Here is a 22,627-nt window from a genome sequence, read left to right as displayed (position 1 = left end):
TAAACCATGAGGCCTCAGAATGTTTACACATTTTATTAGTTCACTCATTTCCATTTCCCCTAAAATAAAGTTTCCCATAATTGAATTCTGTTGCACCCCTACACCTAATAAGAAAAACATATAACAGGGCAAACAAACATACATACAACAAAGACACACAGACATACAAGGACATACAAAAATAGACATACACACATGTACCCCCCAAAGCAAGAAAAATAATGGAGCATTCCCCATTTTATCCATTGCCCAGTCCCAAAGTAAACTGAGTAGCTCCGATCGTCAGTCCTGTCAAGTCCGTATAGTCGTTACCATAGCAATATTGTGATGACGTAATCACTATGCGACTTTGTTATTGTTCATCATGCCTGTACAGTTCACCATTCACATACAGTTTATCGACTATAAGACGGACTTTCTGCCCTTTTTGCCTAAAGGATTTCATAACTGGAACTAACTTACGTCGCTTTTCAACAACCTCGGCGGGATATTGACTTGTCATGAAGAATCGGGTGCCTTTCAACTTTTTAGACAGGGCAAGCACTTCATCTTTTCCCTTGGAGCTAGCGAACTTTACGACCATGGGTCTCGGTTTACCTTGCTCCTTTCGCTGTCCCAGTCTATGTGCCCGCTCAAATTGGATCTTCCTTGCACTTTCCTCCGTGAATCCGAGTTGCTCCTGCAGGAAAGTCCTGACGAGGGTCTCCGCCGAACCGTAAGTCTCTCCTTTTGCCTCATCTATCCCCATGATGAGCAGGTTGTCCCGCATGCTCCTGCAGCGGAGATCCAGCAGTTCCGACTTTAACTTCTCGTTTTCATTTGTCAGGCTAGTAGTTGTAAGTGTCAAACCAGCCACTTGTTTTTTTAATGTCTCTTGTTCCTTTTCCATGTCCTGTATTTGCTTGTTGTTGAACTCCACTGACTTTTTCAACTCCACGACCTCATTTTTTAGTTCGTCCAAAATGTCCAATTTTTTAAGTTGTTCAGCCATCATCTGCAACATCTTACGGTCCGCAGGGGTAAAGGTAGTTTGTTCATCCGCGTCGGAGGAAGACAATTGCTCACGAAAGCGTTTGGATCCCCCCTTTGGCATGGTGGCTAACAATGGATACCACCGGTGTCTCCTCTTCTCAAAGTACACTCGCGCGTGTGCGAAAAGTTAAATTCACGTCCACTAATCCACCGATGTGGATGTCATTCATTTAAACTGACCTTAGAACGGAGCGTTTTGGTTTTTTTTTTTAGATTAGAACATACATTGGGACTGCTGGGACGCGATCTCAGCGTGTGTTGCTCCTGGCAGCCATCTTTTTACTAAAGGTCTTTGTTACACCACTTCTTGTGTAAAGTTAATAAGAAACAGACCCATTTTAATCATCAAAGCAGTGAAAATGTCAAAAGTGTTGCATAAACGAGTTTCCTTCCACTAAAAAACAACAACAAAACTGTAGCTCTGTAACAAAATAATTTAATAAAATATACAAAAAAATACTCTTGGTGCTATATCAATACAGCAGCACACAATATCAATACAGTATCATCATATAAAATGATGCGATATATCAATATTTTGATATTTTTGCACACTCCTATTCTCAATATATGGTCTGTACTCCATTGTATTTATGTTAAAGTACTGTAATTTAGCTGTAAGTGGACAGTAAATGTGTTATAGTATCATGGCCTTGAACTCAAATGTGATTATTTTTAAGGAAATGTGATTTTACTGTGATGAAATATCAAATTTAATGAGTATATATTTGTAATGATAAAATTATTTCAAGAGACCCAGGAAGACTCGCTGATTGCGCCGCTTTCTAAGCTAATGGGATCCATATAAATAAACAAATAAAAAATAAAGTCCAGCTACAAAAGCACTGAATCATGATTGGCTGCAGGTGCTGGGGTTTAGGTAGTGAGGATTCAGATCAGAGAGAGATTTTTTTTAAGTTTAAACCAACTGGATTTCAGCTTTGAAACTGGCAACCCAAATGAGAGACTCGCGTGAGGCTCATTCTTTTTTTCATTTTTAAACTTTATTATTAGAACGTTTTAGTTATGTATATCACACATTTACATACACAAATTATTAGTATTGTGAAACAGAATAAATCATCAGATCAACCAAAAAAAAGGGAAAATGAAATGAAATGAAATAAAAATACAATAGGAGTCCATCCAGCTAGTGACATCTGCAAATATTTTTTACATTTACTTTTACATTAGGATTTTGATTGTAAGAATTCCACTTTTTCCAATACAGTTCTCCTTTATCTGAGGAGTGTTTTAAGCAAAATGTTAGCAAATGTTCCATAATCTGAATTTCATCGATTATGTCAACCCATTCTGAAACAGTAGGAGGGTTGACCTGTAGCCATTTTCGTGTGATCGCCTTCTTGCTGGCTGCATGTAGCATCTGAAGAAGGTATCTGTCCGTTTTTTTTTTGTTTTTTTTTCCAGCCCAGTTGGTATGTTTCCCAAATAAAATACATTAAAACTTTCTTCCTGTAAGAAGCTTAATGTTTTTAATAATCTCTGTCCAATAGGGGGCGATCTTGGGACACTGCCAGACAATGTGAAAATGTCCAACTGATGATTGTCTACAATTTCTCCAACAATTATCAACAGCGCACAAGAGCTGTTTTTTTCCTTCGCTTAGTTTATGCAAATGAGCCATGCAGTTTTAACTTTCATTTTTGCAAGACTTGCGCAAAGCTGCATTAAACACATTATAATGTCAAACGGGCTGATGTGGCTCTAGAGTGGTTATGTTTATATGTCGTAAAGTTGAATTTATTTATGCAGATTAGTGGTGCAGATTGTAATAATAATAATCAATCGTTAATTCTCCCAACAATAAGAAAATTTAATCGAATCCCTAGTTCTCATCGCATGTTTCCAAACATTTTCCTGGTTTGTGAAGTAAGCATGAATAGAGCCTATTATAACATAAACAGCTTGGCTATTGTAATTAAGAATAAATCAGCATTACATTTGTTATCAGTAAAAGCTCTATTGATTTGCACATATTTACCTCATCTCTGGGGACACACATAGGTTTATAAAATTTACATACAGTTCCTTTAACAACTGAGAACATGATCATTTTCCCTCTTCCGCCGTTTGACAAAAACACACATCATAACTCGTGTAACATAAAGCCGTGCGTTTAGAGGACCTGTAGAGGAAGGAGGATAAATACAGTAGTGTTCAGCAGGTGGTGTGCAGATGTGCTGATAGTTTGATGTCTTCAGCTGGACTGCAGGTCACGAACTCCAACTCCCAGAAGTCCTTTCTCACACCACTCACTTCACTGAGGCCGTTTTTGAGAAAGCATTACCTGCACCTACCACCGGCAACAGGGTAACAGCAAGCAACACCATAAATGTGACTTATAGGGACTTTTTAACTTTTTTTTGTTTTTTTTTAAGCACAATTTGTCTTGTCCCAGTACAGATATATTGCTTAAGCAGCTCTTGAGGTCAAAAAAGTCAGCTGTGTCATGTCTGGATCTAATCTGAAAGCAATTCATTGTTCAGAAATCAGGAAGTACGCTTAAGCATGCTGGGTGTTTTTACATTTACTATCAGGGTAAAAGTCTGCTTTGTAAGGCTACGTTTATATGACGAGGGTCTGAACAGAAGACGCAAAAGTGGCGTCACGTTTTCACTTTTTATTCTGCGTTTAGACGAGCGTTTTCGGGAGTAAATCTGCGTTCAGACGGTAATGCAAAAGTGTGTGGAATTCGATTGGGTATGCATGCCATCCGACATGTTTGTTTCTGTGTACTGTATGTATGTGACGTAAATGTGTACGTGACGTGAGCAGTTCTGACCAGAGTTTTGCGTCTTGGGCAGTGTACGCAACGGTCGAGCGTATTCAACTTTTCCATTCTGGAGGGCGATTTCAGATTTTTGCATTTTCAAGCCCCATAAACGCAGTCACCATCTAAACAAAAGACTCTTCCGATAAAATATCATGTCGTTTTTATCAGCAAGTGTTCTAAGAGTTGTGAAAAGTGCGTATAAACTCGTTACGGTAAATAATTAGGATGCTCAGAATGCATAAAGTAAATGAGAAATAACTTAAGATCAGGAATTCGCAAAGTTGAGTTTGGGGCCTCAGAAGCACTGCAAAGATTGTCCACACAACAAGAGTTAAAGAAAATGGAGTTTGAAATCATTTATTTGCTTAATTTACTACCTTAATCCAGCCCAACATTATAGTTTTGAACTGAGTATGCATTATTATTGGGAGACCCTGTACAATCTCCGAAAAAACGCTTTGCAGACTTTGGGAACTACTGCAAAAGTTCAGGATTCAGTTCATGGCGCACATTTTAAACATATCAAGGATTATAAATATTTGAAAGCAGACATAAATCTTAACTGCTAAACTAATACAAGAATCCCAGGTATTTCAGAACATTTGTGTATAAATGTAAACTACAAGGTTAGCATGATTTATGAGATCGTTTGCTGTTGGAAGAGGATATTATATGAGGAAACATAGTATTGTGCAAAATGAACTGTTTAGGGCTCCAAACTCCCTCCACTGCTCTGTACTCACTTCGTTCTCCAATTTTATTTGTTTAAATCAGTGATACACACAAGATTTGGCAGCATTGCGTAGCTATTTTGGCACAAATTTAAAAAAAATAAAGAAAAAACTACTTGCTAGAGTGATGTGCAGCTATCCATAAGAGACGTTTATGGCGATGTAGCGTAAAAAGGCAGATGGGAATCGGCTCTTAATACCTCATTGACCTCCACAGTTTTCCTGCTCGGAAATCAGCAGATTTATTTCTACAATTAAGTCATTTTTAGATCAGTATTGTTATTAAAACTGTCCAAAACACAACATAATGATCCACGGGTGTCATGGATTATAGCAAACAAAAGCAAACAAAAGCACGATAATCTTCCTTAAGTAATTCCAGACCATTCAAATCCCTGAACATTTTTCATAGTATTTTAACTACAATAGAGTTATACTGAGAAATACTATAGCAATACTTTAAATGTTTTTTTTTTTTTTTACTTTAATAACTAAACATTGTTTGTTGGATTGAATATTTATCATAATGGCTTGTAGGACTGCTACTTGACTCCATGGAGATATTATTGCTTTGCCTAGAATGTTCTAGCCAGATTCATCATCCGGTTTCACTTCGTGGAAACCGTCTGACTTCGCAGCTTTAGGATTAATTCGCTCGATGGTAGGCAGGTACTTTTTTTTTATTTAACATACCGCTCCTATTTGGTCGTGATGTACATAATGCAACAAATCCCTTAGGAAGAAGGACAATAACGTTTTTCCCCTTGATAAAATTCACCAAACATTCTCTTTGTTCCGGCTTTAAATCCTTGATCTCGGGAATTGTTGCCAACACAGAATGTCTGGCTTCATCTACATCCATCTTGATGCTTTGTTTACTGTTGTGCTGTTCAACAAAAGGGACACAGACAGGCGCTTGAGTTTGACGTCACTGCTTCACAGCTCTTCGCTGATTGGCCAGTGCACGGCCTACAACTTCTGGGGTTCTTGCAAACGTCTAGTGCAGGCATGTCCATACTATGGCCTGGGGGCCAAATGCGGCCCTCAGACAAATTTTTCTTGGCCCTCAGGAGTCCAGGAGAATTGGCCCAAATTACCGTGCATCAACGAAAAATTTACTTTTTATTGCAAGTTTTTTGAAAATCTACCTTGATAAAGCCAATATTTAATATTTAGTGTGTAGTTTTGAGGATCTTAGTGTGTATAAAGACTGATGGCTCATTTTAACGTGTTAAACATGCAGATATTTTAATTATTCACTGTTATGAGCACCAGTATACAGCCCTTGATCGGCCCTCTGCTTCGTCTGTGTTTAGACATGTGGCCCTTGATGAAAAAAGTTTGGACACCCCTGGTCTAGTGTATTCCGATTCTTGACCTAGTCACTGGAGAGAAATTAAATTGAGTAGAGGCACTAGGTGGCACCAGCCTGGCTAGGAATGTTCTACAGTATAGAATTAAATTGCTATGGAAACCATCAGGTCCCAAGGAATAAAAAAAACTGCAATTGAATACATCCAAGATTCCAGGCAAAGCAGTTTCATGCAGGAGAAGAGCAGATGGTGGGCCATGGAACCAGAAAAGTGACATAATGCACCTTTAATTACAGAAATATTTCTCAGTTCTAATAAAAATATCACATCTGATTTACTACAGCTCCTCTCCAAATCCCTTTTTATTTGAGGGAATGTGCTTAAGAAGGTACAGATGGTGCGTTCGGGGTGCGTGGGAGAAAGGGAACACCTCCTGAGCACCCCTAAAGCGCTTGTGTGAATTCCTGAGTGTGTCCATGTTTTGTGTTAGCCTGATCTGTGGTCCACTGCTTCTCATCAGAACACAGCTGCCAACAAGATCTGAGTTTAAGTTAATCCTGCGTTCACCGTCTCTGTATCTGCTCCAGCTTCGACCAAGCGAAATATTCAAGGCAACCGATACTGGAAATAAGGATGTTTTCAGCTTTGATGGGCCCCTGCGTGACTCTGCTATGAAACTGAGAAATTCTGTTCTGCTTAGATTATCAACGTCCATCATCAATCTGACATGTAGCTACAAGACTTCACTGGTTAAAGGGACCGTCAAGAGCCTGCACTCTTTCAGACGAAACCTACTTTTTTTTTTTTCATTCTCAGTGCTGCACAGTATTTTCCGAGCTATTAGACACGCTCTTAAGCCTCAAACCCCATCAAAAAACGACCGAACGCCCCACAATCCAGAGCGCCCCATACACAAATCCACTCGAGTGTCCCAGCATGACTTCAGTAAACTACAAAGCCGCACAACCTGCAGAACACATAAACACACACGGAGCAGACAGCAACCACGCAGCAAAAAACACCCACAGACACACTCATCACTCCACGCCGACGAGGAACGGAAAGGAGGAACGAACCGAAAAAAGCGAGTGCAATGTGCCGCTTCTAGACACAACTGGACAACTGAGTCACTGTGAACACGCCGACAATCCAGCGGTTCCAGACAGCACCCTCCCTACACGCCACAACTGAACAAAGCCCAGAGTCACCCTGAACGCCACAAACAAAGTCCCACTGACCCATCCAACTGTTGTGTTTTGTTTAAAGTCCGGTGAGGTTTATTTGTGAAAAAAGTTTGAAAATAGACAATTTAATAACAGTGCGTCTTATAATCCAGAGCGCCTAATAGCCCGGAAAATACGGTATTTTTTGGACAATAAGGAGCATTAAGCAAAACAAACGGACGATCGTAGTGTAATTCACCCTCCCTGTCTTGGTGAATGTGTATTGTGAATGTGGGTGGATAATTTAAGTTTGTTTTTTTATTTCCTATGAGGAGGAGTAATAATGTGTTTAATGCAGTTTATGTTTTTACAGTAATGAAACTTAAAAACACATGGCCCATTTGCATAAAAAAAAGCATTACCCTTCCAAATCGGTTTTACAAGGAAGTTGCCAAGCAACACGTGTGACACGCCCCTTTTCCTGGGACGGCGCGACTCAGACCTCAGGTAGCGGAAAAAAGTAGACCGAGTAAGGATTCCGAGTCAGAATCCAATGTGGCTCCGCCCACTGTGATGTGTAAATATGAAGTGTTTTCATTGTGTTTGGACACTTTGGTGGTTTAAATGACAATCACTGCCTGTGGGTCTGGTGTTGTGGTGAGGTTACACGCTACTCTCAGAGTGCGACACACAAAACATAATAATACGCCTCAAGCTCGGACGTGACGTTAAATCCACGGTCCAAGTGGGAATCGGAAGATAATCAAACGCAGGTAACTCTGCGAGGTTCCTGACTACAGCAGCCCTAATGCTCCAACAATCCATCAAGTGGTGCGGCTTCGTAGTTTACCAAAGTCATACCAAAACATTTTAACAGATTTTTGAGTGCCGTGTACCACATAAAATCAGTTCGAGGTCAGTAAGCACAACCAGAATTAATATATAAGGTGCACCGGATTAATGATTTTTGAGAAAATTCAAGGATTTTAAGTGCGCCTTATAGTCAAAAAAATATGATATATGGAAAAGCCATGTCTCATGTGAAAGCTCAGAACCTCCAGAATTTCAGCATTGAAACTGGCACCTAATTATTTTAGACCAAATTAAATCTAGGCACCCTAAAGAAGTGAAAATCGCAAGAGGAAAAGTATAGTTAAAAGGCCTTTATTTAGACGGCCAGAGCCAACATGTTTCGACCATGACTGGCCTTCATCAGGGATTACTGGCACCTAATTACTTTATTGTTCCATCCATTCTTTTTTTTTTTATTGTATTTTTTTTGTTTTTTTACATTAGACGATACTATAATTTGGCATACTTCCAAAGAAGCCAGTATTTTATAGTTAATAGGTTCATAACATAAGAAAATCTGAACTGCATGGGCATGTTTTGTGATCTCACCTTGCCCTCCAGCCGGGCGTCTCCTCCCAGAGCGACCCGGACGTTTCGAGGCGGCAGGACGAAGGCCGGGGGCTGGCTGCCATGGGGACCGCCTCCTGTCACCGTGGAGACCGCAGAGGAGGCGGAGGCAAGGCGCGTGCCGCTCATAGCACTGTCAGAGAGAGACGACCACAAACAATATGTCAACACATTAATAAAACAAAACAGCAGAATAAAATAGATAATGTTACAGCCCCCAAGTCTCCAGTTCACTGACTTGTTTTGTGTGTGTTTTAATTTCTTCAGCTGTCCCTCCTGATTTCTGCTGTGAGAGTCCTGGTCCCTGATTGGTTGGGCACTTCTACACTCGGCCAATCCTGCCTCACCTTTAGCCGCATCCCCCTATTTAAGATTTAAGAGGATCCCCAACATGCATTCAGGGCTTTCACTTGAACAGCCACGTAGTTCTGTGTCTCTCATGTCACTCTATGGTTTATTTCTGTGATTATGACTTTGGGTTTTCGAGACACTCATGCCTTTTGTTTACATGTCTCTAGTTTTGTCGTCTCTTGATTTTATGTGACTTTGTATGAGACACTCAAAGTCAAACATGACCTTTGTATGTTTTTAAATTTAATCTTGTGTTGCAGTCCTTTTGGTTCATTTCTGTACAATTAGTTTGCTTTGGAAGCTTTAGGTACATATTTTAGCATGTTTTGTTAATTTAACCTTAAATTATTACTTTATTTATACAATTTTTCCATCTTGGTTTCTGCTACGTCCCTTTTCCTGGCAGAGTTGGGTCATAACAAATACATCATTATAAAATGTACAACTTGTATATTATTTGTCTTTTTTAAAGTAATAAAAAATTGTCATTCTACATAGGGTATGTTTTATGTCAGAAAAAAGAAAAGTGAAATATATTTGTGATTGAAAGCAGGATTGTCAAAAGTATTTGTACTTACTAAATGCTAAAACTAGTACAGATATTTGATACTGATAAGGAAAAGCATACAGTCAGGCTCAGGTTATAAAAACTATGGAACCTACCTGGACCAGAGAGGGATTACACGGATATAAGGCCACAGAGTAATATATTAAAAAAAAAAAAAAGGTACTACGATTTAATATCGAATAATACCTCCTGTTAAGGTTAATATAAAAATTGTGCTGTCTCAAATAAATAAATAAATAAATAAATAAAATTACATTCTACTGTCTAAAATTTTTTTTTAATTAATTCATTTATTTATTTTTATTAAAATTATTACTATCTTCGGAATCAGAATCTATTACTATTATTGGAATCTGTATTAAGAAATGAGTCTATTACGAGTTTGAAATTTTAGTATCATGACAACACTAACAGAGTACCCACAAGTACACTGATAAAACTTCACCTTTCCAGAACAGTTTTTGAAAGGTCTAGAGCAGGCATGTCCAAACTATGGCCCGGGGGCCAAATGCGGCCCTCAGACAAATTTTTCTTGGCCCTCAGACTTCCAGGTGAATTGGCCCAAATTACCTTGCGTCAATTTAAAAAATATTTTTTTACGGCAGGTTTTTTGAGAATCTACCTTGATAAAGCTAATATTTAATATTCAGTGTGTGGTTTTAAGGAACTTAGCATGAATAAAGACTTATGGCTCATTCTAACATGATAAATATGCACACATTCCAATTATTCCCTGTACTGAACATCAGTCTATGGCCCTTGATCGGCCGTCTGCTTCATCTGTGTTTAGATATGCGGCCCTTGATGAAAAAGGTTTGGACACCCCTGGTCTAGGTATAGCAGAAGTAGTATAAAAGACCCTTGTAATATGACTATGACTAAATATTCATTTGGGTAAAATATTAAAAAGAACATTTTATTCTGACTTAAAAAAAATATGTATTATTATCATTGTGGTATAAAAGTCTGTATTGAGCATCTCCCTTGGTGTCAAAATAAGTTCAAAGGAAAAACGGGGTGAATGAGATGGTCAGTGAACACATCATCTTGTGACCGTCTGCACATGCATGGACTTAGAGAAAACTCACTAGGTTTAATCTCTTTAAAACATGACATGTTGTCAACTTGTAGATTTACTCACATTATTTCTCCAAACTCAATATTAATAAGATGATGTCTGAAAACCTAAAAAGTGTACTGTCCACCTCTGTGTGCTGCACATTGTCAGACAAACCATATATAGATATAGATATAGAATATTCAAAATAATTTGTCAAAAGACATTATAAATATAAAAATACTGTTGTAAATAAAATAAAAAATTGAGGGGGAAATTTATACTAACATTCAGACAAATAATCAAAAAAAAAAAATAAAAATCTGCCATGTCTAATTAATTTCTATTTATCAGTGATCATCTTGGGTCTTTTATGTCGAGGTTTATATGAAAGATCTGCAGCCAATCCAAAGCATGTGGTTAAGAACAGAGTTCAGACTCAGGAAATTTGACTTTTTGTGTTAAATGGCATCGCCTGTTTTAGATTAGTCATACTTTATTATCCAAAAGGGAATTCATTTCAGGCAGCACAACACATAATAACAATAACATCAATTTAATTAATACGCAGTGAAGCGTTATATAGCTGTATGTTACACCATGTTCAAGAAAACCATTTAAAGAGTTTGAGTGAAAAAGAAAAAAATTTGATCATGCAAAATGAAGCAAAAAAAAAAAAAAAAAAGAAATCTTGATTACTTTTATCATATCACGCAGCCCTATTTGCAAACATTTATTTTTTGTTCTTTGTAATTGTTATTTGAAACTGGGTAATGCTCCAAAAATGCACCTTTTCCTGCTAAATAAGGCCCTGGTGGTGTGTATTTGCTGGGCTCTGGTTGGTGTCATGATGTAATTCTGCATAAACAGATACTTCTCTCTTATCGCCACATGTTTTCACAGCAAACAGAACATGTCGCCTTCCTCTGGCTGCCCTCCTGCCAGTGCCTTATACGGACTCGAATAATACCGCTGATCTGATGTGATTTCAGTGCTTTTACATCTCACATGGCATTATTGAGATGGTTTGGTGCAGGGTCAAGGCATGTGCAGAGTTTCACGGTTCGCAGCGGTTTACAGAGCGTCTCCAGAGCGTACAGGAATGTGCAGTAGAGGTATATAGTCCTTTACAAAATGTATTTCAATTTGATTCAATTCTGTTTAATCTTGAATGCAATTAGCAAATCACTACAGCTGCAATTTTCTACCATAAATTCCTCTAAAACTAAATATTTTGTCTTGCGCATAAACCTGCTAACCCTGTAGTTTCAGTTTGTACAATCAGTTTCTGAAATATGATTCTTGTATTAATCAACAATTGTGATGCTTGTGAGGAAAAAAAGAAAAAAAGAAATAAATAGATGTATCTAGCATTTAGTCCAATTTGCAATTTCTTCTGGATTTAGGAAGTATTATTAATTTTCGTTTAAATAGTATGTAAGATTCTGGAAGTGGCACGATTTGATGGAAATACGAAGTTAAACCCAAACTTCACAACATTCCCCTATGAAGATAAACATTATATAAAATGTGTTGATTAGCAAATAGGTGGCTAGCACTTTTTAAGGGGAGTTTGCATGTTTTCCCTGGGTCTGGGTGGGTTTCTTCTGGCATTCCGCTTTTCCATGCACAATAACTAAAATCCTCAAGCTAAGACAGTCCTAACTAAGAGTACCCTAAGATCTGGACATGGGTCACTGGCAACATTGAAGAATACCGTATTTTCCGGGTTATTAGGCGAGTTCTTAAGCCTCTAACCGCATCAAAAAATGACCGCGCGCCCACAATCCAGAGCGCCCTATACACGAATCCACTCGGGTGTCCCAGCACGACTTCAGTAAACTACAAAGCCGCACCACCCGCAGCGCACGCAAACACACGGAGCAGACGGCGACCGCGCAGCGAAAAACACCCGCAGACACACTCATCACTCCACGCCGACGAGGAACGGAACGGAGGAACGAACCGAAAAACGAGTGCAATGTGCCTTTCTGAGTCACTGCGAACACGCCGACAATCCAGTGGTTCCAGACAGCACCCTCCCCACGCACCACAACTGAACAAAGCCCAGAGTTACCGTGAACACAACAAACAAAGTCCCACTGACCCATCCAACTGTTGTGTTTCATTTAAAGTCCGGTGCGGTTTATTTGTGAAAAAAGTTAAAAAATAGACCATTTAATGACAGTGCGTCTTATAATCCAGAGCACCTAATAGCCCAGAAAATATGGTAGGTCAAATGCAGAGGTCAAATTTCCCAACAAGGACAATAAAGTTTTACAGCACCTGGGAATTTTCAGTTTTGAGACCACAGAAGAATCTCACCTATTGTGCATGTTTATTAGCCAAGATGGCGCCACCTAGTGCCTCTGCTCAATTTCATTTCTCTCCAGCGAGTAGATATCGGAATACACTAGACCAGGAGTGTCAAACTCATTTTGGTCCGGGGGCCGTATCCAACTCACTTTGATCCCAAAGGGGCCGGATCAGAAAACTCATGTCATATAAACCCCAAAAATAACAATAAGTTCAAATATTTGTGCAGACAGAACAGAATCTTTTTTAATTGATGAACTCTTTCTTTTACAAAATACTATAATATCATGAACAACCTGAAACTTTAAGAAAAATGCAATTTCAACACAATGTTTTAACATGAACTTGTATGCAAATAGTAGTAAGTCAATTTTTCTTGGGAAATCCTGCACTTGGCTCCACTTTTCTCATTTTTTACATTTTGCTGATGAGGGTGTCATGGTCAACAGTCAAAACGATCGTCCTTTAAGAGCGTTTGTAAAGAGCCAAGTCTTCATTTGTGCTGCTCTGGTGGGAGGGGCCACGCACAGAGGCGCTGGAGAGGCTGCTATGATAAACACCGCAGAAAATTACCAATATTTTTATAGAAAATATCATTCAAATATTTTAGTAGAAAATCAGCTGAGGGCCAGATTAAAGGTCTTGGAGGGCCAGATCTGGTCCCCGGGCCGTATGTTTGACACCTGTGCACTAGACGGTTCGCAAAAACCCCGGAAGTGTGAGTTCAGGCACCAGCCAATCAGCAAAGAGATATACATTAAGTGTTGGTAACGATTCCCGAGATTGAAGATTTAAAGCTGGAACAAAGAGAATATTTGGTTAATTTTATCAAGGGGAAAGACGTTATTGCTCGTCTTCGTACAGGATTTGGGAAAAGCTACCAGACCAAATAGCAGCGACTGGATTAATTTAAAAAAATATCCTGCGAGGTCAGACGGGTTCTACAAAGTGAAACCAGCTGATGAATCAGACTACATGCTTATAATCTAAAATATGAAGACAATGATTTCCATAAATCTGAGGCGATCAACAGTCTGTGACGACAGCGTACAGGTGCTCACAGACGTTCCAGAGACACAATATTAGTCAGTAATACCTGGCAGGAGGATGGGGGGAAAAAAAGAGAGAATATGTCGACTTCACATGGAAACTGAGGCACCAAGGTCAACCCGGGGACAACAGGCTGTGAGGATAAACCAGTACTAGAAGCTCAGTCATTCTTAGTAATATATTTATTATTGTGAAAAGTGAGACTAAAACAAGAATGTACACGCCTCAACGAGTGACAGCGTGTCGCCAGTGAAGAGACATAATCCGTCTTTTATAAACATGTGAAAAAACTAAATAAACAACGCATTGTGTGGAGTTTCTGAAGCGTACAATTAAAAAAAATGTAACATGATATATAGCTGTTAATTTGTGCAAAAAGAGCTTGAATTCATCGCATCAGAACTCTGTATTTTATGGATGAAACAAAGTCAGCTCCCAATAGTTGATCACTTGTTCCCACAGGAAAACTATAGATAACAGCAGAGCGTTACCATGGTGACGGGAGATACCACAGCACTGACACACTGTGGACTCTTCGCTGTTACGGCCTTGTGTTCATGCAGGTCAAGAACAGTGAAAATCACACACAGCAGAAACAAACGGTCAACAAAGTCCTCGCTTATTTCCTCTTACAGGTTTGAAAGAGTTAACAACATCGATGGGATAAAAAAAAAAATGATATTGTATAACATAATACTTTTGCTTTACAACAGATACTTTCCATTTCACTTCACTATATTTGCATATTCGATTTGATTGTGTTTAATCTTGCCCTGCCCTATTGAAATATGAATGAATGCAATTAGCAAATCACTACAGCTGCAATTTTCTACCATAAATTCCTCTAAAACTAAATATTTTGTCTTGTGCTAAACCCGTACTTTCAGTTTGTACAATCAAAAAAATCATAAAAAAGTAATTAGATGTATCTAGCGTTCAGCCCAATTTGCAATTTCTTCAGGATTTAAGAAATATTATGAATTTTCGTTTAAAGATATAGTATGTGACATTCTGGAGGTGGCACATCATCTGCACGAGTCCATGGAAATACAAAGTTAAACCCAAACTTCACAACGTTCCCTATGGAGATAGATTGGTTAAATGCCATACTGGGGAATATTATAACCAAAGGAACATTTCTCCTTCTCCAGGCCAAATAAGCGTCAGGTTTGTGGAGATGCAAGCCCGCTCACAGAAAGGACACGTGCTTTTCAAGGTTTTTTAGACCAGACAAAAAAAAAGTATATGTTTTGGTTAAGATGTTCTTGCAGAGGATTTAAACACATTATATTCAAGTTGGATAGTGGCCCAGTAAAATAATGCATTGGTCTCACATACAGTATTTTTCGGACTATAAGTTGCTCTGGAGTATAAAAATGCGTAATGAAGAAGAAAAAACATATATAAGTCGCACCAGACTATAAGTCACACTTTTTAAAGGAAATTTACTTCATAAAATCAGAGACCAGGAACTAATACTTCATGTTGAAAGTCAAGTTCTAGTAATAACAACAGAACAGAGAACAATAGACTGTTAACGTCACATATGATTTATGCTATAGGCGAGTTTCAGCTGACGTCATTGTTATTAAAAGTGCGCGTTGCATGCTGGGAAATATTTTATTCGGCGGCAAGAAACACCGTAGTGGTCAAACACAGTGCGTAACCTCGCATATTTATCCCTAATAATGGTAAATTCCTGCTGCATTATCGGATGCACAAATAGAAGCACGGAAGAAGAAAAAGGTCTTTTTCGTATTCCGTTTCCTTCGGTCTGTACACTCTTTTCAGTAGGTTCGTTCAAGCTGGATTGTGGCTCTGAGTTTTGGTGAGAAATTGTGGATTCTAAGTTAGAATCGAATGTGAAGAAGTACATGTGGAAATTTCATCCTGGGATTTATCAGAAACTGTTGCTACGTCGCTACGGAATTGTTTGTTTTGTATTTCGAAGCGATTCAGCAATCGTTTGAGCGTGACCTTGTTTTTCTGGTATTTGTGTCCCAAATTCAGTGGTGGTGTGTAGTCCGGATGATTCAGATCACAATGCGGCTCTCCTCTCAAAAATACGACACATTTCGCCTTAAAATTGATTGAAATTACACATTAAAATAATTTATTTAACAGAAATGCACAAACCTGTCAAGAAATGGGCCCAACATACGCGGTCTGAACTTGTTGGAGTCCACAGTTTGCTAGGATCTTCTACATTTGCTCTGTGGATGTTTGAAAGCCATTTAATTCACCGTTAGAGGTTCTTTTCACTCAGAATATGAAAAAGACATTTTCCTTCTTCCGTGCTTTTATTTGTGCATCCGATAATGCAGCAGGAATTTACCATTATCGGGATAAATACGCGAGGTTACTCACTGTGTTTGACCGATATCCTGTTTCTTGCCGGCGACCAAAATATTTCCCAGAATGCAACACGCGCTTTTGTCAACAATGAAACTCGCCTACAGTTATCTGAAGAACTGTTCATATTATAATCATATTATTCCATCCTTTCTGAATCCCGACAGGATGGTTTCGGTTGGCACTGAAATCCAGGCTTTGTCTGTCCTAAACTCCCGGTTGAAGCTGTGTTCTCCATCCCCGCTTTCCGCCAGTACCAAGTTTCTCGCTCACTCCAAACTTTCTTTCTGCTGCTCGATTATCGTTTTCATCTGAATATTTCACTACTTACAGCTGGACAGAGGCTTTTTCTGCAGGAGACATTCGCAGTAGAGGGTGAATGCGGTCTACGGTGGTACGAGAGTAATAGGAGCAGCAGATTCTGGCACACAAGCCTAGAGCGTCTCACAGCTGTCAGAGTGAAAATATAAGTTGCACCAGAGTATAAGTCACAGGAAACACCCAAACAATGAAAAAAAGTGTGACTTATAGTCTGGATAAATACGGTTGTAATTTTATATCAGTCAGTCACCTGCTTGTTTCTATAGATATGCAGTGTTGGGGAGTAACAGATTACATGTACCGGGATTACGTAATCAGAGTACAAATTATGAGTAACTGTATTCAGTTACAGTTACTGTTTCAGTGAGCGGTAATTGGATTACAGTTACTTTGTTGAAATAAATGGATTACAGGGCAGTATTTTCCTGTTTTCACATTTGGGGCTAAACCATGACTAAAACCAGGACTAAACCAGGACTAAATCCAGGACTAAACCAGGACTAAAACCAGGACTAAACCAGGACTAAAACCAGGACTAAAAGCAGGACTAAACCAGGACTAAAAGCAGGACTAAACCACGTCTAAAAGCAGGACTAAACCAGGACTAAACCAGGACTAAACCAGGACTAAAACCAGGACTAAACCAGGACTAAAACCAGGACTAAACCAGGACTAAACCTGGACTAAAACCAGGACTAAAACCAGAACTAAACCAGGACTAAACCAGGTCTAAACAATATGACACATAACAGTAGGGTGGACATAACTGAAGGCAGCAGTGATCTCATATAAAAATTATTTCTCTATCAGGATGTGTTTGCTACATTCATGTCGTTTTAAAAAGCACGACAATATCAAGTAATCCAAAGTATTCAGATTACATTACCCACTTTAAGTAATTTAATGGATTACGTTACAAACTACATTTTGGGGTATGTAATCTGTAATCTGTAGGGGATTACATTTTAAAAGTCACCTTCCCAACACTATAGATATGACAAGTCAAGTCATATTGTTCTGCCTGCAATGTTCCACAGTATGGCATTAAACAGTTCTACTTTGCATTTATTCAATTACAGATGGTTTTATTGCTCAAAAATACCAAGAGAAACAGACATACAGACATTCTGACCGTGAGCAGGGTAACCCTCTCCACAGACCTGACCTGTAACTTGGTCTGGTTTGGTCTCCGTGACGACAGAAAGGTTTAATACCATGCTGTGAAACATTCCAGACAGAGCAATAACATCTCCATGGAGAAAATAATCTGACCAGGCCTTCGCTGGAAAATTCACACTTTAACTACCTTCACTTGTCTGTGCAACTGGAGAAATACAAAAAAATATGATCCACTATTTTGTCAAGTATCCAACACTGACACTTTTGGTAAGAAGATTTAAAAAAAAAAAACAAGGGAAAATACTACACGCGGTTTGGGGAGTAAATCAAAAGCGACTAATGCAAGCCAAGACTCATTTCCTCATAGGTCTGCCACCTCAATTAGCCCATTTCCTCTATCTTCAGAAGGCAGTGTGTGTGTGTGCGTGTATGTGTGTGTATTGTGTGTGTGTGTGTGTGTGTGTGTGTGTGTGTGTGTGTGAGCCCATTCACCCAGACACTCCAAATCTCCTTCAGAGCTGCAGAATTCCTCTAATTCTTGGTGTCATTTTTCAGACGTTTCCCTGTGGTTTGGTGTGTGCTTTGGACACTGTTTCGTCTCCCACTCAGGAAACTCCTCCAACAAATGTGAGACACAAGTACACTACCAGTCAAAGGTCTGAACTGAACTCACCCTCTCATTCATCGTTTTTTTCTGTATGTCTACCACTTTCTATTTTAGATGCACGCAGAAAACGTTGAATATATGAAGCGAGATGTACGGGATTATGTGGCAAACAAAGAAATGTTAAATACCTCTACTAACTAAAAAGATGGAGCGTGGCTGAACTTTTTGACAGGTCATGTATGTTTAAAAAGCACCAGTGACAAGTTTGGACTCATCTCCTCATTTGGAACACAGCGTCTAGCACGTAGCATAAAATCTGGGAGATGAATCCAAGATGGTGCAGTATTGTTTTCAATGTTCTGTGCTCAACGACGCATGGGCCCAAAAAAAAGTTTCTCTTCCGCATTTACTTCTTCAATAGGGGCTAGCACCTCCCACCCATGTGACGTCTGTTGCGTGCACAGCGTAGAGCGTTTGGACCAATCAGAGTGGAGACGGCCTAGCCCTGCACTGAGCCCGCGCTAACTTTTACAATGTTAACTTTTAGGCACTTTGAGGATTTCATTTTTTTTTTCAGTTTATGTTATGTAAAATACAAAAGAATCCTTACAAAATCCTAGCCTGATTCATCAGCTGGTTTTACTTCGTTTCACTTCGTACAAACTGTCTGACCTCACAGCATTAGAATTCGTTTGTTCGACCATAGGCAGGTACTTTTTATCATTTAACCAGTCGCTGCTATTTGGTCGGGACGTATGTAATGCGCCGCTAACGGTGATAACTGGTATATTAAGCTTTTCTCAAATCCCGTAGGAAGAAGGACAATAACGTCTTTCCCCTTGATGAAATTCACCAAACATTCTCCTTGTTCCGGCTTTAAATCCTCAATCTCAGGACACGTTGAGAACACTGAATATGTCACTCTTCTCTGATTGGCTGGTGCCCGAACTCGCACTTCCGGGGTTTTTGTGAACCGTGTAGTGTATTCCGATTCTTGACCTAGTCACTGGAGAGAAATGAAATTGAGCGGAGACACTAGGTGGCGCCAGCCTGGCTAACAAAATCCGACCTTTGTCAAAGTTATCGATGCCCTGTAAGCAAAACACGGGCAGTTTGAATTCCCAAAAAAATGCATTGTTCTTTCTGGGCCCCAAGTTCCCAGGAGCTGCAGTACCTGAAGCGGCCACTAGTCGGTCTCCAGTCCAGTGTTTATTATTGATCCATGATTTATATTAGGGCTGGGTATCATTGAGAAGTTGCCAATACGATACATATCTCGATACATAGGCCACGATACGATACATATCTCGATATAGTGCGCTTTTGATTCAATACGATATATTTCAAATCGATTCGATAGAGTTCAATAAAAATAAAGGCTAAATCATGTCTGTGATACTAAAAGTCTTTGTTAAACCACTTTTTGTGCAAAGTTCATATGAAACACAAACATTTTATTCATCAAATGTCAAATGTGTCACATAAAAAAGTTTCCTTCTGATGTAATAAGGAAGGAGGACATGTATTTGACAAAAATTGTTTTAGCTGCATCTAAAAAAGGAATTACAAAGAATTGGTTACAACCAGATCCACCTGCACAACAAGACTGGATCAGGATTGTGGAAAGAACAACATATAATCTTAAACTGAAAGGGTACAAATACGATGAGCAATGGGAAAAATGAAATGTATTCATAAATGACACCAGTAAAACAACATAGTACATAAAAATGTCAATACCAAATGCATGTTTAAACAAGAACCTGTAACTCCAGATTGTTGTTACATTGTTTTTGATTTTATATTGTTTTTGTATGTTTTGAAATGTTACTTAAAACCAATAAAAACAAAGTTATAAAAAAAAAAAGTTTCCTTCCTCTAAACAAGCACCAAAACTGTAGCTGTAACAAAATAATTTAGTAAAATATACCAAAAAATACTCTTGGTGATATATCGATACAGCAGCCCACGATATATCGACATTTCAATATTTTTGCACACCCCTAATTTATATATACAGTCTATGATTTGGACTCACCTTCTTTTTTTTATGGAATTATGCCTTTTGCACATCTGGCAAAGGACTGCAGAAGGAAACTAGCCTCTTGGATAATTCATATTATGCAGCTGTACTGTTGGCCAATATGCATAGTCCTTGTTATAAAAAAAATAAATAAATAAATAAATTCTACTTTACTAAAGAGACTACATACTGTATTCATGCCGTAGAAATGTACAACAACTCACCTTTAAGTAACAAATTGTATATAATTGTTATATACTGTTTTTATATACAATTAAGCTTGTGCAAAAATATTGAAATATCGATATGTTGTATTGTTTAATGTGATGATACAGTATTGGTATCGTGGGCTGCTGTACTGATATATCTCCAAGAGTATTTTTTGGAATATTTTACTACATTATTTTGTTACAGTGATGCTGTTGTCTGTAAGTATATCAAATGTAGAAAATACTAAAGATATAGAAAACAATGAATGAGACAGTGAGTCCAAACTTTTGACTGGTATTGTGTGCAGACAAATGAAAGACGATCAAACAATTCCTCTATGGGTAAATGAGGACTGAACCAGACCAAAACAAGCAGTGCTGGATGAAGTACTCAAATCTATTCGAGTAAAAGTAAAAATATCACATGAAAAAAATGAACTTGAGTAAAACTATTGAAGTACCTGTTTAAAAATGTACTTTAGGAGTAAAAGCATTTTTTTTAACAATTAAAGAATCAATTTTGATAAAGAATTTAGCTGATTTTAAGTGATTCAATCGATTTCTTAATTTTTCTAGCTTTTTTTGTGTATTTGGTTTGCTTGACTAAAATTACATTTGCAAAAAAAGTCTCTTTTTACTTTTCAGTCAAAATCTAAAATGTAGTGGAGTAGAAAGTACACATACCTGCCCTCAAATGTAGTGAAGTAAAAGTTAAAAGTATCCACTGTAAAAATACTCAAGTAAAGTACAGTTATCTAAAAATTGTACTTAAGTAGGCAAGGCAAGATTATTTGTATAGCACAATTCATACACAAAGTAATTAAATGTGCTTTAGAGAATAAGAAATGCATTAAAATCACAATAAAAACAAATCAAAATATAAATAATCATAAAGATTAAAATTTAAAAAGAGAGACATAAATTAGAGAGAAAAGAAGTATTGTACTTTTACATTTGTACTTCCACCACTGAAAATACGGACTACGAGACCAATATTGTTCCACAAAACCATCATTATTAGTCATTAGTCTACATCTGCTCCCACTGATGTAAAAGCACGTAGACGAGTATAAACAGGTCCAAGTAACAAACACAGATGGATGCAGTATTTTGATTTTAAATTCCATAAACATGACCTGACTGTGCCCCCAGATACGAGGAAAATCTGTTCAAGTCAAACATACCTTTTACTGACGAACATTGTAACGCTGATTTATTCTTAATTACTAAAACACTGGACATGATGAGCAAATTATTATAATACGATGTTCTGGTTCTTAAGAAGGAACAACCAGGTCTAAATAAGGACTAAACTTGACTCTCTACACAGACAGACTAAACCAGGTCTTAAATAGGACAAAATCTTTTAAGATGGACTAAACCAGGTCTAAATAAAGACAAAAAATTACTCTATAAAGACAGACTAAACGAGGTCTAAACCAGGTCTAAACTAGGACTTAATTAGTATCTTTAAAGACGTATTAAACCAGTTCTAAAATAGGACTAAACATGACTCTCTATAGAGACAGACTAAACCAGGTCTTAAAAAGGACTAAGTCTTTAAAGCTGGACTGAACCAGGTCTAAACAAAGACAAAAAATGACTCTATAGATACAGACTAAACTAGGTCTAAACCAGGTCTAAACTAGGTGTAAACTAGGTTCTAAACTAGGTCAAAACCAGGACAAAACCTCCAAACATGACTCTCTATAGAGCCAGACTAAACCAGGTCTAAAACTGGTATAAACTTGGTCTAAACTAGGTCTAAATTAGGACAGACCATCCAAACATGACTCTCTATAGAAACAGACTAAACCAGGTCTTAAAAAGGACTAAATCTTTAAAGCTGGACTAAACCAGGTCTAAACAAAGACAAAAAATGACTCTATAGATACAGATTAAACCAGGTCTAAACTAGGTCTAAACTAGGACAAAACCTCCAAACATGACTCTCTATAGAAACAGTCTAAACCAAGTCTAAACCAGGGCTAAACCAGGTCTAAACCGGGTCTAAACTGGGTCTAAACTGGGTCTAAACTGGGACAAAACCTCCAAACATAACGCTCTATACAGTCAGACTAAACCAGGTCTTAAATATGATCAAATCTTTTATGATGGACTAAACCAGGTCTAAACAAAGACAAAAAAAATGACTATAGAGACAGACTAAACCAGGTCTAAACTAGGTCTAAACAGAACAAA

At 38.2% G+C, this 22,627-nt stretch overlaps 1 protein-coding gene across 1 annotated transcript in view; it reads right to left on the bottom strand.

Annotated features, from left to right (window-relative positions):
- Positions 1 to 22,627, bottom strand: part of mylka (myosin, light chain kinase a) — a 184,388-nt gene that overhangs the window by 148,463 nt on the left and 13,298 nt on the right. Inside the window, exon 2 of the mRNA XM_055148384.1 lies at positions 8,435 to 8,585. Within this exon, the coding sequence (XP_055004359.1) occupies positions 8,435 to 8,581 (147 nt within the window). The 5' untranslated portion in view covers positions 8,582 to 8,585. The remainder of the gene's footprint in view (positions 1 to 8,434; positions 8,586 to 22,627) is intronic.

Source organism: Boleophthalmus pectinirostris, unplaced genomic scaffold (genome assembly GCF_026225935.1).
Source record: "Boleophthalmus pectinirostris isolate CB_2022bp ecotype Guang Dong unplaced genomic scaffold, ASM2622593v1 HiC_scaffold_1, whole genome shotgun sequence".
Taxonomy (NCBI): domain Eukaryota; kingdom Metazoa; phylum Chordata; class Actinopteri; order Gobiiformes; family Gobiidae; genus Boleophthalmus; species Boleophthalmus pectinirostris.
The sequence above is the reverse complement of the archived record's forward strand: the minus strand, read 5'-3'. Positions and strand labels throughout refer to the sequence as shown.